Consider the following 17,985-nt stretch of genomic DNA (forward strand, 5'->3'; position numbering starts at 1 on the left):
CCTTCAAGTCTACCTACACATGCAAACGGCTCCTTCCTTAAATACTCAGTTCCTCTAAGTAGTTTTGTTTGTTTGTTTGTTTGCTTGCTTGCTTGTTTGCTTGAGACAAAGTCTCATGTAGTCCAGGCTGACCTCAAAACTCCTAATATTGCGTTGGGTGTATGCCTGTGGTCCCAGTGTGGCATGCAGATCTCTGTGAGTTCCAGGCCAGCCTGATCTACAAAGCGAGTCCAGGACGGCCAAGGCTACACAGAGAAACCCCGTCTCAAAAAACCATAAACAGGCAACTATCTCCTAATATAGCTAAAAATAACTCTGAACTTCTGACCCTGCAGCTTCCACCCTCATATGTGCCAAGATCATAAACATGCCTAGTTTATGTAAAACTGGGGATCAAACCGAGGACTTCATGCACCCTAGGCGAACATTTTTACCAGTCGAGCTATATCCTCAACCCAAACATAAGGCTGTGTGTGTGTGTGTGTGTGTGTGTGTGTATGTCATGCACACATCTGTATGCCACGTGGGTGCTGTTACCCACAGAGGCCAAAGGAGGGCACCAGATCTCCTGGAGCTGAAGTTACAGGAGGTTGTGAGCTGGTGGTGTGTGTTCCGGGAACTGAGCTCAGGTCCTCTGGAAGAGCAGCAAACAATCCCAACAGCTGATCCATATCTCCAACCCCTTCCTCCATTAAGGCAGGGTCTCACCGTGTAGTCTAGGACAAGTGGAATGCCTTCAGACTTTGCAACGTGGGGCTCACAGGTGGGCACATCACACCAGAGCCAGCGCCTTGCATTTCATAAACAGGCTCCTAATGATAAACAGTATACCAAGAGGATGACTGGGGTTTTTGATTTTTGTTTTTGGGTTTTCAAGACAGGGTTTCTCTGTTACAGACCCCTGGCTGTCTTGGACTTTGTCACACAAAGAGCAAGGGACAGTACTGAGAGTCCACCACCCCAGCACGGAGGGTGGTAGGATGTTTTCAGCTTTGCCAGACTGCCCAGTCCTCTCCAGTACCCCTAGGCCTTGCTCAACAAGCCAGAATCTGTGATTCCTTTGTTAGGATGGAATTGAATTCCCTAGAGTTCCTGTCCCAGCCCTACTGGCCAGTAGCTCCAGTAACCAGAGCTGTGTGAGAAGAAAAGGCGAAGCCACTGGGGAAGCCACACCCCAACCAAAGGTGAGGTCTCAGGTGAGTCATGCCAAGGGCTACCGCTCAGCCCCGTCTTGCTCCTCCAAGCACCCACCGCCGGTGCCTCCAGCGCTCCACCCCCACCTGGTTAACACTGGGCTCTCGGCTCATCTCTCCCACATCCAACAGGCGTCCTGGAGCTAGGACATCTCCCCTACTTCCATTCTGAGACTCCAGATACGTGAGATGCTCTGGAGTTCTGGGTGGGGCCTTTGAGCCTTTTCCCCTTTCAGCCCCAGATCCTCTCAGATTCCTACAGATGGGCTCTAGCCAGCGAGGGTGGGGCTACCCCTGGGATCATCCGGAGGAACCAGCTACCTCGTCAGTGACAGAGCGGGTGGCAGGAAGCAGCCCTTCACCTGTCTGTGCCTTCAGCTGGCTCTAGCGGACCATGTCCCAACACCTGCTCCTCCCAGTTGTCATCCTGGGTAAGTTCAGGGGCTAGGGCTTACAAGAAGCCTGGGTACCAACACCTAGAGAGTTGAAAAGCAGGTGATGTATCCTGCATCCTTTACTGCCATGAGAGAGATACCAGAGGAGATGGTAGAGAAGTAGAGTGTCAACAGGATGAAGGAGAGAGTGGCAGAAGGAGGGAAGGACCATAGGAGGAGCCCGAGGGATCATATAGAAGGGGAATCAGAAAAGGAGTCCTGGGAGTCGTGGAGACACTTCAGTTAGTACTGGGTCGCAGTGGGAGCGAAAGCCGCACCTAAGCACAGCCTTTCCTACCTCCATCTTGTCTTCCCAGTGGTCAGCCCTATCCCAGGAGCCTTCCAGGACTCAGGTAAGGCTGGTAGACAGGGGAAAGCTAGGTGCTGGTAGCCTTGGTGCGGGCAGATCAAGGGGCTAAACAGTGAATTGGGGAGGCAAAAGTGGGGGAAGAGCAGGAAGATGGGGACCGGACAATGTCGGGGTTAAAGTTAAGGAGCATCTTTCTCTCTCTACCTTCTGTCTTCCAGCTGCCAGTCCTACCCAAGGAGAATTTGAAGACCTAGGTGAGAGGCTTGAGTTGCCTTGGATCTTGTTCTTTGTTGTTGTTTGGTTTGGTTTTTGAGCTAGGGTCTCTCTCTATAGCCCTGGCTGTCCTGAAACTCATCCTGTAGACCAGGCTAGCCTCGCACTCTCAGAGATCCGCCTGCCTCTGCCTTCTGAGCTGGGACTAAAGGCCACCACACCTGGCTGTCTTGAACCGTAAAGAAGTTTCAGGCTGGCTAGGTCATGAGTGAATTGAAAGTGCCCAGGCACACTCGGCCGTGCTTTGCTCTTGTTCAGAAGGACACACTGAAGGAGTAAATGGAGGTTCAGGCTTTTCCAGGATCTCTGGAGTCCGAGGAGAGGAGAGGAGGGGACCCCTAACAGGGTTTTGACCTCCAGGGGTCTCCATTCCAGACTGCGGCCGCCCTGAGCCCTCTTCCCGCATCGTGGGGGGCTCCGACGCCCATCCTGGCACTTGGCCATGGCAGGTGAGCCTGCATCACGGTGGGGGCCACATCTGCGGGGGCTCCCTCATCGCCCCTTCCTGGGTTCTCTCCGCCGCTCACTGTTTCGTGACGTGAGTACAGTCTTCGTCCGGGTTCTCTACTTCAAAGGCTAACTCCGCCCTGCAGCTCTACCTAACCCGGTCCTGTAGCTCGACCTTCCCTGCTTACCCTAGCTGCCTGGCAATGTCCCGCTGTCTAGGCTGAATACCCTGGCATAAGAATTATCACTCCAGCGTCCTCATTGACAGCACCCATTGAAAGGATGCTATTTGACCCTTTCAACCTTCACTCCCTGGGTTCCTACTGACTCTATCTACCCCTCGGCTCCGAGTCCTCAGCCCAAACATGATCTGCTGACTCCTTGCGGCCAACATAGTCCCCTTCCCTCCCTGGCACTGGAGCAGGAATGGGACCTTGGAACCCGCTGAAGAGTGGTCAGTCCTGCTGGGCGTGCACTCCCAGGACGGGCCCCTGGAAGGCGCGCACGAGCGCGCAGTGGCCGCCATCGTGATGCCGGTCAACTACAGCAGAGCGGAACTGGGCTACGATTTGGCCCTGCTGCGCCTGGACTCGCCTGCCAGGCTGGGCCCCTCGGTGCGGCCCGTCTGCCTGCCTCGCGCCTCTCACCTCTTCGCTCACGGCACCACCTGCTGGGCCACCGGCTGGGGAGACGTCCAGGAGGCTGGTAAGTGGGGCGCCCCTCCTACCCACCCACCCCGCCCCGTGTGGGTGGCCACCTTGGAAGTGAGGCCTAAAGGGAGGGACCCAGGCAGAGCTCAGGAGATTCGGTTCCGATCCACGGAAAATTCCGAACCTCCTTCTCTGTACCCTTCTCTGGCTAAAAGGTTGCCCCACTCCTGGCCACACCTTTTTCTCCCAGTTTTTGGTTTTGTTCTTTCTTTTCTTTTCTCTTCTGGATTTAGGTCAGACTTGGGTTCTGTCCCAGCTTTATTCAGACAAAGCATTCTCCCTGCACATTTCCTCCTGTGAAAGGAGGAAAACAGCTCCCGGGGGTGTTGGGAGGCTCAGAGGAGAAAATCCACGCAAAGCCTGTCATCAGTGGCTAGCACAGCCGTACTGAAGGGGTTGTGGGTATGGCTACTGCGGTAGGTGTTGAAGTATTCCTCCCTTCCATTCTATCAGTCCCTCCTCAGCCTCTTACCCACTTTTGCTTCTCCCTACTGAGAACATCATTCACTCATCCTTTTTTTTTTTTTTAAGATTTATTTATTATTTATACAACATTCTGCCTGCACACCAGATCTTACTATAGATAGTTATGAGCCACCATGTGGTTGCTGGGAATTGAACTCGGGACCTTTAGGAAGAACAGTGAGTGTTCTTAACCTCTGAGCCATCTCTCCAGCCCCATTCACTCATTCTTTTGCTGAAGATGTTTCTCTGTGCCAGGCGCTGTGATAAGCAGGCGCTGAATAGAGATACAGCAATGAACCTAAATAAGCAGAAGCCAGGCCTTCTCAGAGACTGCATCACCCTGAGTAGACAAACTGTAAAATCAGCCAGTAGGTGATTAACATATTAACTGATGCTGTGTTAGAAGGTGTCAGAAGGCAGGCGATTTTTCCATTTTCAACCACCCCTGTTACTGAGTGTTACTTTGCCATTAGTAAACACACCCATAGCTATTCCACATCGGCCTTGGTCAGACTTTGACAGGACCGGGGCCTTCGAGAGAGCTTTGTGGAGGAGATGCCACAGCTATGGCTCAAGACGGGTACCATCGGGGATCAATGGCCATGAACACCTAGGAAGTCTTTGTGGAAAGAACCTGAGCATCCTGACAATGGGCCTTCAGAGCAGGAGATTTCTGGGAAGGAGGTGGTGTGAAGGGAGGATGTGCTAAATAAAGGCCATCCTGCAGGCCCTGGAGAAAGGCTAGAATGCTAGACTGAGTAGCAGGGCAAAGCTCACAAGGATAAGAGGGCTGGATCTTTTTTTTTTTTCTTGTATTTATTTGTTTGTTTGTTTGTTTGTTTATTGGTTTTTTGAGACAGGGTTTCTCTGTGTAGCCTTAGCTGTCCTGGACTCTATTTGTAGACCAGGCTGGCCTCGAACTCACAGAGATCTACCTGCCTCTGCCTCCTGAGTGCTGGGATTACAGGCATGCACCACCACAGCTGGCTGGTTTCTTTCGGATTTTCGAGATAGGGTTTCCCTGGGTACCCTTGGCTGCCCTGGAACTCACAGAGATCCTGCCTCTCCTTCCCAAGGGCTGAGATTAAAAGCTGTGCACCACGCCATCAGCCAGCCAGAGGCTGGATCTAGAAGATCTTATAGTCAGACTGAGAGGCAGAGAAACAGAGCAACTGCCAACTCAGGGCCCCCCGCCCCCCGACCACCCTCAGACTTCCTCAGCTAGCTGAGCTCTGAGAACAGGTTCAGTCATAACCGGACCAGGATTTTGGTGAGTCTAAAAGGTCCGCTTCACCTTCCCTATATGTCTATTCATGGTTCCTGAGTCTCTTCATCCAAAGTAGCAGCTGGGCTGGTGTGGTGATGCACACCTTTAATCCCAGTACTCTAGAGGCAGAGGCAGGTGGAGATTGAGTTTTAGATAGCTATGAACCCTAGGCTCTGTGGGTTCCAAGTCAGAATGCTCTACACAGTCAGTTCCAGGACAGCCAGGGCCACAAAGTGAGACTATGTCTCAACAAAAACAAATAAACAAAAAGTAGCAGCCAGAAGTGATAGTATACAGCTGGGGTCCCAAAAGCTTAGCACTGGGCCCCACTTGAGCCTGCAGCACCCATTTACTCCTGGAAGTAGTAGGTACAGAGTGAATTAGGAAACGGACCAGTCAGGAGGCTGGGCTGATCACTCAGGCCCAAGCTTATGCTTCCTGCACTGGGACGTTACAGTGAGAATACAGAGATGTCACAAGTGACTTGGAAACTAATTGGAGAAGGTGAGTTTAAAAGGGGAGTCAGGGAGGCTGGAGAGATGGCTCCGCAGTTAAAAAAAAAAAAAAAGCAGAAAAACAATGATTGCTCTGGTAGAGAAACCAGGTTTGGTTCCCAGTACCACATGGTAGTTCACACCCAAATGTAACTCCAGATAACTCCAGTTCCAGGATATCCTGTGGCCTTCTCTGACCTTTGTGGGCACCAGACACACATGTGATATGTACACAATTAGGCGAAACACTCATATACATAAAATAGTTTTTTAAAAAGGGGACATGGATGTCACCTAGTTCTTTTTGTTATTGCTGTATTTTGTTTTTGTTTGTTTGTTTGTCTTTTGAGACAGAGTTTCTCTGTGTAGCTCTGGCTGTCCTGGACTTCACTCTGTAGGCCAGGCTGGCCTCAAACTCCGAGATCCTCCTGCCTCTGCCTCCCAAGTGCTGGGATTAAAGGCATGTGCCACCAGGCATGGCTAACACCCAGATTCTCATCCTAAGGCCCAGTTTCTGTATTTGGCAAATGCATACAAGACCTTATCTAATACACATGATAGTTTTGTGGAAAGGATGCTCTTTTTCTGAACAACTCCACACCAGCATTGAGAGCTGTGATTTTAGCTCTTACATACACACACACACATATACAGCAGTACAGTATTTTCTGGAGACCTCGCATAGTACACATCCTGTGTCATCATCTCTGGCAGCTCTCACTGGCCGCTTACAGGGGCCAAATGTAAGGAGAGGTCTTAGAGCAAAGATAAGAGCAATAGAAGATGTGATGAAAGCAGTAGGTCAAGAAGCTGGAGAGGTGGCTCAGAGGTTAAGAACACTGACTATTCTTCCATAGGTCCTGAGTTCAATTCCCAACAACCACATGCTAGCTCACAACCATCTATAGTGAGATCTGGTGCCCTTTTCTGGTGTGCAGACATACATGCAGGCAGAATGCTGTGTAAGTAAGTAAGTAAGTAAAAGTGGTAGGCCAAGATACCATTTCCCCCCCTGAGGCAGGGTCTCACATAGCCCAAGCTAGCATTGAACTTGCTGTGTAGCTAAGGATGACCTTGAGTTTCTGACTCTCCACTTCCATCTCCCAAATTCTGGGATTACAGGCATGTGCCAGCACACCTGGTTTGTTCAGTTGTGGGGACTGAACACAGGCCTTCGTGCATGTCAGCAAGCAGCCTACCAACTGAGCTGCATCTCCAGACCTACTGGGTGCATGCTGCTGGGAATATCCAGGAGGCAGCTCAAAGGGGCAAAGCTAAGCCCTGGGGAGATGAGTGTTTCATGCCTAACTCACAGTACCTGTTCTCTGGTTCTGTCCTCAGACCCTCTGCCTCTCCCCTGGGTGCTACAGGAAGTGGAGCTAAAGTTGCTGGGAGAGGCTGCCTGTCAGTGTCTCTACAGCCGGCCTGGCCCTTTCAACCTAACTTTCCAGCTGTTGCCAGGGATGCTGTGCGCTGGCTATCCAGAGGGACGAAGGGATACCTGCCAGGTGAGGAGAGGTCTCTTAACCCATAGGAAGCAGCTAAGGAGTGGATGAATATTTGAGCCTCATCTTCAGTGGAATCTGGTCTGGGGAGTATGGCTCTCATACGTACAGTATGTGCCTAGCACCTGGGAGGCTCTGGGCTCAGTCTCTGGCAACAAAACAAACAAAATGTCAAAGACCGTCAACAGAGCCTAGCAGAGCATGGCACGCTTGTAATCTCAGCAGTTGGGAAGCAGAGGCTAGGAGAATCAACTCAAGGCCTGTCTGAGCTACATAGTGGTCAGCCTAGGCTACATGAGACCCTATCTCAAAACAAAACAAAAAGACTATCAATGACTGACCGAAAGACTACGGAGGAATGAAAGCTAGGACTCCTGTAGGTACCTGCTCCCCAAAGGAGCACGATGCGGTAAAGCATGGGACTCTGGAGTGTTCGTTACGGCCATGTCTACCCCTGCGTCCCATGAGGCGGAGGTTGTGGAACCCTGATCAGTGATGACAAGACTAAAGAAAGGACAGACACACATGCTGCAGAGCTGGGGTAAGGCTCCCACCGTAGCTGGGAGCCTTGGAGTGTCTGTTAGGCACAGCACAGTGGCAAAGGTTAGCTGGTCTCAGGAGGAGGTCTCCGTAGACCAGGAGCCTCAGGCTGTAAACATCCCAGAGGAAGCTGCAGGTACTAGTCTTTGCACACACTGATGGATTGTCTTGGACTTTTGGAGTTGAGCATTGCCACCCATCTTGAGGATGGCCCATATGCGGACACAACCTTGCCAATCTCTCATGGGTCCAAGGCCTTGCGGTCCTCGATGTGGCCTTGACCGTGTCAACAGAGCACATTCACTCAGGACCTCATTCACTCAGGGTGATGTCCTGTACCCGCTGCCTCCATTCTCTTTACAAGCCCAGCACCGCCAACTCCTAGACATTCAGCTTTGCCAGATGTTGACACTTCACATCTGGAAGGTGACAATAATGGAGTTACCTATGTCAACATGCTGTTACATGATGAATGCCCTCACCAAGATCTAATAAAGTATTAGCTATTATTTTTCTTGGCCCAAAGTCCAGCCTACAGCACAGCACTTCTTGCTTAGTAGGTACCTAACAAATAGTTATTGGAGGAAGTGAATTAATTATTCACAGAAGGGAATTTTCCAGATAATTGGATGATGGCCAAAACAGTGTATTTGAAACACCTTTTTTTTTTTTTTTTTTTTTAAAGAAACCAAACCCTCCATTCGTGGTAGTGGTGTGGTATGGATACAAGGTTCTGAGGTTTCAGGACCCACAGTCTCTTTTTAAAAAATTAGATCTACTTATTTTGAGTTTTTTGCCTGATGTAGGCAGGTGTACCTCTTGTGTGCAGGGCCTACAGAGGCCAGGAGAGAGCACCAGATCTCTTAGAACTGGAGTTTCAGATGCGCCAAACCATGGTCTGAAAATCAAACCTGAGTTCTCCCAGAGAGCAACGCGGGCTCTTGTGATCACTGAGCCATCTCTCCAGCTTCAATCATTTGATTCCCCTGCCCTGAATACCTTTTACTCACTTTTGGACAATTTCATACATATATAAATTGTACGTTGATCACAGCCACCCTGAGCCCCCCTTCTTCTCCTAGCAGGAACCCCCAGCACCCCTCCCACCCCCAACCTCCATATCATCTTTCCTTTTATTTTTTTTAAGATTTATTTATCATGTATACAATGTTGTCTGCATGTTCACCTGCACGCCAGAAGAGGGCACCAGATCTCACTATAGATGGTTGTGAGCCACCATGTGGTTGCTGGAAATTGAACTCAGGACCTCTGGAAGAGCAGCCAGTGCTCTTAACCTCTGAGCCATCTCTTCAGCTCTTTCCCTTTTATTTTTGCAACTCACTTGAGTCCAGTTAGTGCTGCCTATTGGACTGTCGGCTGATTTCATTCATTCGCTCATATGCAGGCGAGCATATGATCAACTGTGGTGAGTTCATGGATGCAATGGCCATCCCATCCATGACTAGAAGGCAGCATTTCACAGCACGCCTCTCCATCTTCCACTCTTAGGTTCTGTCCACCTCCTCTTCTGCCCTGTTCCCTGGGGGACAGTCGGGTGGTTTTGTGGTTTCGATACAAGTGTTCTACCTAGCGGTAAGCTCTCCATTTAGCCAAAGAACAGTAGTAGCATAGATTACCCACAGGGGGCCCATGTCTGTGTGGTCTATATTACCAGGGATAGACTCCTTCCTGTGGAGCAGGCCCCATACCCAAGCAGAAAGCAGGTGGATACCTACATGACCTTCATACCACTATTTTGTCAATGGGCATATCTTGCTGGCCAGGTTGCTCTTGTAGCATTCAGGGTTCACTGCTGGGTATTGATGACTGCTGATGACTTGAACTCCCCACCAGCTTCCATAGCACGTCCCAGCACTATGAAGGCTAGCCAGCAGAGAAGTTTTCTGGTCAGTTCCAGGTCGGTTTCTCTGTGTATTGCCACCAAAGTGTGTTGCATCTTCTGCGACAGAGTCTTACCATCTATGTGGGCAATCAAGAGCAAAGGCAATAGTCTGTGCTGTTTTGGGAGCCTCTGGGACTTCTCTGATGAACAGCTCATACATAGAGAGACATCCCACACCTGACACATGAGATTTCATTTAATATCCTGTAGCTTCTTGGGGAAGCACTGTCCACAAATGCAGGGGACCTGTGTTCAAACCCCTTTTCAAATTACATATGTATTGCTGGGTGGTAGTGTCGCTTGCTTTTAATTCCAGCACTCGGGAGGCAGAGGCAAGTAGATCTCTGTGAGTTTGAGGCCAGCTTGGTCTACAAAGAGAGTTCTAGGACAGCCAGGGCCAACACACACACACACACTCTGACACAAGAAAGAAGTTGAGAGAGGGAGAAACACTGGGGGCATAATTCAGTGGCTAGAGTACCTGGCTAGTGCTGAATTTGATCTCCAGCACGACGCAAGCTAAGAGTACACGCCTGCAATCCCAGAACTCATGAGGCAGAAGTGGAAGGATCAGAAGTCAAGGCCAACTTCAGCTGCACAGTGAGTCTGAAACCACCAGGGCTTCAGGAGACCTTATCTCAAAACACCCTATAGGGGAGCTAGTGGGCCTGAAAAACTAAAACTGAGTTAAATTTAAGTAACTAGATTTGAAGAGTTGACTCTAAGGTTAAGAGCTCTTGCAGACGAACAGGGTTCAATTCCTAGCACCTTTCTAACCTCTGTAACTCCATTTCCAGGGGACCCAACACCCTCTTCTGACCTCTACCGGGAACAGACACACATGTGGCATTCAAACATATATGTATACACTCATACATAAAACACTAAAGTCAATCTTTAAAAATATAGTTACTTTGGTCTGTTATCTACAAAATGGTAAGTCTCCTTTTTTTAACTACTTGTATATTTATTTATTTAATATGCATTGGTGTTTTGCCTTCATGTATGTCTGTGTGAGGGTGTCAGATCCTGTGAAACTGGAGTTATAGACAGTTGTGAGTCAGAAGATGGGTGCTGGGACTTGAACTTGGGCCCTCTGAAAGAGTAGACAGTGAGTGCTCTTAACCATGGAGCCATCTCTCTAGCCCCTTTAAACATTTTTAAAAATGTATTTCATGTGTGTCAGTATTTTTCCTGTGTGTATATTCGTACACCATGTGCATGGCTGGTACCTGAAGAAGTCAGAAGAAAGGCATCAGGGCCCCTAAAACTGTGATGACAGATGGTTGTGAGCCACCGTGTGTGTGTGGGGGGGACTTGAACCTGGGTCTTCTGGGAAGAGTAGCCAGTGCTCCTAACCATCTCTCCAGATCCCAGACTTCTTGGTGATACTCCTCAGATTGCCGAGATTCCTGAGCTGAACTACAGAGAGACTGTAAGAAGAATGATTTTAGGTCTTCCTCATTTGATTTCACAGCCACACACACACACACACACACACACACACACACACACACACACTTTTTTTCCTACTCTTTTTGAGACAAGGTTTTTCTGTATAGTCTTGGCTGTCTTGGACTCACTTTGTAGACCAGGCTTGCCTCAAACTCACAGAGATCTACCTGCTTCTGCCTCCTAAGTGCTGAGATTATTAAAAAGCATGTGCCACACCACCCGCCCACACTGCCCCTTCTTAATGCATTTATTTGTTCATTCATTCATTCATTCAGAGACAGGATCTTTCTGTATTGCCCAAGGTGGTCTTCAACTCCTGGATTTAAGCGATCCTCCAGCCTCAGCCTTTGGAATAGCAGGGACTACAAATATAGGGACATAAATGATTTTTTTATTTTTTGAGACAGTGTTTCTCTGTGTAGCCTTGGCTGGCCTTGAACTCACAGAGATCCACCTGCCTCTGCCTCTCTGGGTGCTCATACATGCTCTTGTTGCTACTGTATCTGCCTAGTTCTAGCAGCGCCTTCCTCAGCTAGTGTCTTTAATTTATTTTTACATTTATTTATTGTGTGTGTGTGTGTGTGTGTGTGTGTGTGTGTGTGTGTGTGTGTTACGCTCAGTATGTCAAAGCACATGTGTAGACAGCAAATGACAGCGTGAGGGAATTAGTTCTCACCTTCCGTAATGTGAACTGGAAATTGAACTCAGATGATCAGGTTGGCAACAAGTGCCTATAACCACCGAGCCACCTCACTGGCCCACTTTTTCTTTGTTTGGAGACAGTCTCATGTAGCTCAGGCTAGCCAAAAATTAACTATGTCGCTGAGTCCTGATCCTTTCCCCTCCCAAGTGTTGGGACTACGGGTATGTACCAAAACAACAAAGGACAGGGTCTCTTATTGACCTTGAGCTCACCAATGAGGCTAGATCGGCTGACCAGCGAGTGTGGATGACTCTGCTGTTCCTGTCTCCCTTCCCACGGGTTTGCAAGCTCAGGTCACCGCATTTTCACATCCGTTAAATAGGGTCCATAAGCTCGCAAGGCAAGCATTTTCCCAGCTGGGCAACCCCCTCGGCCCTTGATTTACTTTTAAATTTTATTTATTTATTTATTTATTTATCTATCTATCTATTTATTTATTTATTTATTTTTTCTTCAAGACAGGGTTTCTCTATGTAGCTTTGGCTGTACTTGAACTCTCTCAGTAGGGCAATCTGGCCTTGAGCTCAAAGATCAGTCTGCCTCTTCCTCCCCCTTGCTGGGATTAAAGGCATGCTCCACCACCACCATCACAGGGTTTCCTTGATTTGCTTTTCGAAGGGGGTGGAGCTCAGCATTCGTGAGACCCTAGGTTCAAGCCCAGGCCTAAACAAAGGAAGGTTCCTAGTAGGTGGCCATATGTTAGGCCAAACCCGCGTGTGGATTCGTGAACTAATGTCTAACTGGAGTCATCTACCGTTAGGGTGACTCTGGGGGACCGCTGGTCTGTGAGGATGGCGGCCGCTGGTTCCAGGCGGGAATCACCAGCTTTGGCATTGGCTGTGGACGCAGGAACCGCCCTGGGGTCTTCACTGCAGTGGCTCCCTACGAGTCATGGATACGGGAACACGTGAAGGGCTCAGAGCCTGGGCCTGCCTTTCCCAGCCAGCTCCAGAAGCCCCAGTCAGGACCCTGGGAGCCGGGAGAAGAAAACTGCAGCTTTGCCCAACCAGGTGAATGGCAGATGCACTGAACCTGACTGAGCTGGGCAGGGCAGATTCGAACCGGGGTGGAGGCTGCAGGGTGAAGGATTTCTGCAGACCTCCCTGACCCAGGCTTCTCATCTTTCAGAGTGCGGGAAGGCTCCGCGGCCGGGAACGTGGCCCTGGGAGGCTCAGGTGATGGTGCCAGGCTCCAGACCCTGCTATGGAGCTCTGGTGTCTGACAGCTGGGTCTTGGCACCCGCCAGCTGCTTTCTGGAGTGAGTGAGAATGCATCTATCAGTCGCTCTTGCCCCTTCCCGCATTATCAGCCTGAGGGGAACAGCTCAGCCCTTCCCCTGGTGTGGGAGTTGTAACTCAGCCTGCGGTGCCTGGACCTGGGAAGTACAGAACCCAGCACAAAGCGGGGGAGTCTGGCGAGGGCGGGTAGGAGGGTCGGTCCGGAACGGGAGAACCGGATTAACAGGGTAGAAGGCGGGGTTCCAGCGTTGGACGAAGGGTCCCAGCCGTGGGAAGCTAGGTTCGCAGCGTGTGTGCGGAATGCAGGCGCGTCCTCTGCACCCCCAGCCAGCAGCCCCGCATCTCTGACAGCTCATCCGTGGCTCTCGAGACGTGGCGGGTGCTGCTGCCCTCGCGGCGGGAGGAAGAGCGGGTGGCGCGCCTCGTGCCGCACGCGAACGCTTCCAGGGACTCCGCCTCGGACCTGGCGCTGCTGCAGCTGAGGACGCGCGTGAACCTGACCGCGGCCCCGAGTGCCGTGTGCCTGCCCCACCGCGAGCACTATTTCCTGCCCGGGAGCCGCTGCCGCCTGGCTCGCTGGGGACGCGGGGGTGCGCGGAGCCGCGCGGGGCCTCGGATCGGGGGCGGTGGGCGGGGCGGGAACCGCGCGGCCGAGGCGACCCGCTCGCCGTTGTCTTCCCTCAGAGTCCGCACCAGCTAGCGCACAGCTGGAGGCGCAGCTGCTCAACAGCTGGTGGTGTCACTGCCTCTACGGCCGCCAGGGGGAGTCAGTGCCGCCGCCGGGACACCCGCCGCACTGGCTTTGCCCCGCCTACCAGGAGGAGGAAGAGGCGGGCCTATGCTGGGTGAGCGACCGGAACTCGCTGCGGAAATCCGGTCCTTACCAGGACGCCGCTGGAGGAGGGAGGAGCTAGGGGCGGGGCGGGGCTTCCCGGGCTTCTTCCCTGGGGTACAAAAGCTCGTGTATTCATTTATGTTTTTCCTTTTTTCGTCTTCTCTCTCTCTTTTTTTTTTTTTTTTTTTTTTTTTATGGAAGAGTTTCTCTGTGTAGCCCTGGCTAACTTAGAACTTACTCTGTAGACCGGGCTGGCCTCGAACTCAGAGATCCGCCTGGCTTATTCATTCTTTTAAAGAACGTGACTGTTGGGATCCAAAGCCGAGATCCTCGTGAAGCGAGTGCTTTACCGACTGAAGCCATCGCCTCAACCCGATCTTGGCAAATTTTAAGAGAGGGCAGAAAGAGGGCGACAGGTGTTGTACACCTGTGATCGATCCCAGCGCTCGGGAGGCAGAAGTAGGCGGATCACCGAGTTCGAGGCCAGCCTCGTCTACAGAGAGCGTTCCAGGACAGCCATGGCTACACAGAGAACCCCTGTTTGGAAACAAACAAAAACAAAAGAAAGCCGAGAAGGTGTTGGGGTTTGTCAAGTGAGGGCTGGATTTTTACACAAATTAGTGTTGGCACTCGGCTAGAAAGATGTTGGATTTATCCACGAAAGAAGTATCAAGATCCCAGAAAGAGCTGAGGATCTGGACACCTGCAGGCTGCACTCACGCTAGTAATAATACTATTTTGCTGCAGAAAGATTCCGGTTGGAGCCTTCTGTGTCGTGAGGAGGGGACGTGGTTCCTGGCTGGATACAGAACCCTCTCAAATGCTTGTCTCCCTCCCCGAGCCTTTTACCCACTGCAGACTCATGGGCTATGGATCAGTCATGTGACTCAGGGAGCTTACCTGGAGGACCAGCTAACCTGGGACTGGGGCCCTGAGGGGGAGGAGACCGAGAAACAGACCTGTCCCCCACGCACTGAGCATGGTGGTGAGCAGGGTCTGTGAGGCCCAAGGAATTTCTGGGAGTTCGTAGATCATGGCAAGGCCTTCAGGGGGCCAGCTTTGGGACTCCCTCTGAAATGGCCACCTCCTCTCTCTAGCCTGTGGCCTAAAGCCAAAAGCCACTGCAGCTGGTGTGTTGTGGCCCTGGCTGACAGAGGTGCATGTGACTGGTGATCGAGTCTGCACCGGGATTCTGGTGGCCCCAGGCTGGGTCCTAGCAGCCACTCACTGTGTTCTCAGGTGGGTCACTTCTAGCCAAAAAGGCAAGATGAGAAAAAATTGGGTTAATTGGTCAAGGACTCTTTCAGGAGTAGGACATTGGGGCTTGTATAGCACAAGGAAAGTGCTGTGGGGTGTTTTTGTTGGGATGTTTGGCTGTGGGGTGGGGGTGAGATCTTCGGAGACAGAAGAGAGAGGAATCAATCACCAAGCAGTTGGATGTTCCTAGAGACCTGCCCTGTGCTTCTGGGAAGGACTTCACCAGTTATGGAAGAGATAGGGCAGGATCTGGTTCTGAAGCTGATTCCTGTCCCCACAGGCTGGGCTCCACAATAGTGCCTCACATTGAAGTATATCTGGGCCGGGCAGGGGTCAGCACCCTCCCACAGGGCCACCAGGTATCTCGATCCGTCGTCAGCATCCGACTGCCCCGCCACTTAGGACTTAGACCCCCCCTGGCCCTCCTGGAGCTGGACTCTCGGGTGGAGCCGTCCCCATCAGCTCTTCCCATCTGCCTACACCCAGGGGCTATTCCCCCAGGGGCCAGCTGCTGGGTGCTGGGCTGGAAGGACCCCCAGGACCGAGGTGAGAGCCCTTGGGTCATGGGAATGAGGAGTGACCTCAGGCCAGACTCATTACAGCTCTCTCTCTTCTCCCTAGTTCCTGTAGCTGCTGCTGTCTCCATCTTGACACCACGACTCTGTCACTGCCTCTACCAGGGCATTCTGACTCCCGAAACATTTTGTGTCCTCTACACAGAGGGGCAGGAGGATAGATGTGAGGTACAGGGCCTAGGCATCTTGGGCCAGGGAGGGGAAAGGTGATTATGGGCAGCTGGATCCTATTCATATTGGAATTGGAATTTTTGGTATTGGGTTCCAGATACAAACAAGTAGTATTTTTCAGCTAGACCTTAGAGAAACCAGGAACCAGGATACCTAAGGGTGAGATATGCAGAGCCTTGTGACTGGACCTTAGGGAAGTCAGGAGAACCAGACGGAAGGGTAACAGACCCTTTTGGCCTTGGCTCCAACTCTGCAGGTGACCTCAGCACCTCCCCTCCTGTGCCAGACTGAGGGAGGCCCCTGGGTTCTCATGGGCATGGCTGTTCGAGGGAGCAGGGAGCTGTTCGCAGCCGTGGACCCTGAAGCAACCTGGATATCGCAAACAGTGGGAGAAGCCCATTTTCTTCATCTCAGTGGCTCCCCCTACTGGCATCCTGAAGGCAGTGACCACTGCCCCCAAAACTTGGCAGGAGCTGCAAGCTCCCCTAAGGTTGCTGCTCTGCTCCTGCTCCTATCGGTTCCACTGATCCGGGGCTGAGCGCATGGCTCCTCTTCACGACACCCATTGGGGCCGGAATGTGGCCCAACCGGCCGGCTCCAGGCCTCTTCCACCTATACTGCTTCAGCTTTCAGATAATTGGACCTCAGTGCCGGCTACGTTGAACCTAAGAATCCTTGGGGGTGGGGGAGGGACAGACAATAAAGATGTAAATACAGACACGTGGCTTTGTGGCATCTCTTAGGCTGCTGAGGGACTGAACAGCTCAGAGGTGAGGGGAAAGCCCCAAGGATAGGGCTCTTCCCTCTTGGTGAGTCAGGCCTTGGGATCCCAGGAAATGTGTCCCCTATAACGTGGCAGCTGTTCCCTCATTCCTGCCTCTGGGCGGGGGAGGTTAGGTGGACAGCTGGTTGTGTGTCACCTCTCCACTGGAATTAGTGTCCCCAGCACCTGCAGCCTTACCTGAGCCATGTCTCTGTACCTACTAGACTAGGAAGCTTTGGGATGTGAAAGCCAGCCCCAAACATACACCGTGATGTTAAACGTACATTCCCAGGACCTGGGCCACTTGCAGGCCCATCCCACCTCTGCCCACCCCACTCACCTGTTCAGTTCAATCCATAGCACCTGAAAACTGCCAAAGCACAACAACCGGAGCCTGAAAAAGTAAGTTCACCAAATACATCTAAACACTCCTTTACTAAGGGATCAAGAAATGGTTAGAGGAGAAATGAGATTTGAGCACATAAGCAAACGGCAAATGTGGACCTGGGGAAAGGGTGGAAGTCTGGGTTTTTTGTTTGTTTGTTTGTTTGTTTGTTTGAGACAGGGTTTCTCTGTGTAATAGCCCTGGCTGTCCTGGAGTCGCTTTGTAGCCCAGGCTGGCCTTGAAAGTGCATGCATACACCCGCCTGCCCTCTATACCAAGCCAGCTGCCCACCCCACCCCCTACACTGAGCCTGCCTCATCCTTTCCCTAAACACACCACGACTCCCAAAGTCTTGCCCCTCCCTCTAAAGTCAACATCTATTCAAAGTCCTCCAGGCATTCTCTGATAAGATCCTGGGCTGAAGTCCAGATGCCCAGGCTTCTGGAAGAAAGTAGAAGCAAGAATCTGCTTCTCAAGCCGAAGCCTGAGCCATCCTCCAAGTGCCACAGTGATAGCAGTCACACAAGCCGCCGTTTCCCGAACTCTTTCTGTGCTGTGTGTACACACACATACACTTGTCCATATAAGCAAGTTCTGAGGCTACTGCTCCCGCCTTGTCTTTGAGACCGGGTTTCACTGAACCCTGACCTTGGCTGGCTGGCCAGCCAAGCCCCAGGATCTGCAGTCTCCCGCACAGGACTGTACCAGGGTTACAAACATGGACCACTACACCCAGCTTTACATAGGCACTGGGGATCTGCACCGGGTTTTCACGCTTGCACAGGAAGTGCCTTACCCGCTGAGCCATCTCCCCAGCCCCTCCCCCTGAGCTTCTACCCTGGCACCCTAAACTATAGATCTTCTCCCAGTTTACCACAACCAGTTTTGTTTTTTTTTTTTTAAGATTTATGAGCCAGGCTCAGTGGTACATGCTTGTAATCCCAGCATTCGGGAGGCAGAGGCAGTCGGATCCTTGTGAATTCTAGGCCAGTCCTGTCTACAAAGCGAGTCCAGAACAGCCAAGGTTACACAGAGAAACTCTGCTTCGAATAAGCTCCTAAA

The 17,985-nt window shown here is 51.5% G+C and overlaps 1 protein-coding gene across 3 annotated transcripts; it reads left to right on the forward strand.

The window, feature by feature from the left end:
• Positions 1 to 1,566: 1,566 nt before the first annotated feature.
• Positions 1,567 to 16,493, forward strand: Prss36 (serine protease 36). Of its 3 annotated transcripts, none has more exons than XM_055627297.1 (15): positions 1,567 to 1,624; positions 1,945 to 1,980; positions 2,156 to 2,191; positions 2,586 to 2,748; positions 3,082 to 3,362; positions 6,935 to 7,101; positions 12,460 to 12,709; positions 12,828 to 12,957; positions 13,265 to 13,527; positions 13,622 to 13,782; positions 14,520 to 14,757; positions 14,870 to 15,011; positions 15,310 to 15,575; positions 15,651 to 15,772; positions 16,032 to 16,493. In XM_055627297.1, the coding sequence occupies exons 1-15, from the start codon at positions 1,588 to 1,590 to the stop codon at positions 16,311 to 16,313; spliced, it is 2,574 nt and encodes an 857-aa protein (XP_055483272.1). In that variant the 5' UTR covers positions 1,567 to 1,587; the 3' UTR covers positions 16,314 to 16,493. The 3 variants fall into 3 exon arrangements, with proteins under 3 accessions (XP_055483272.1, XP_055483273.1, XP_055483274.1); XM_055627298.1 differs by having other exon boundaries at positions 13,622 to 13,767; XM_055627299.1 differs by lacking the exon at positions 15,651 to 15,772 and having other exon boundaries at positions 15,310 to 15,388.
• The last annotated feature ends 1,492 nt before the right edge of the window (positions 16,494 to 17,985 follow it).

The sequence above is a fragment of the Psammomys obesus genome, unplaced genomic scaffold (assembly GCF_907164565.1).
Source record: "Psammomys obesus unplaced genomic scaffold, mPsaObe1.curated_primary_1811, whole genome shotgun sequence".
NCBI classification, from domain to species: domain Eukaryota; kingdom Metazoa; phylum Chordata; class Mammalia; order Rodentia; family Muridae; genus Psammomys; species Psammomys obesus.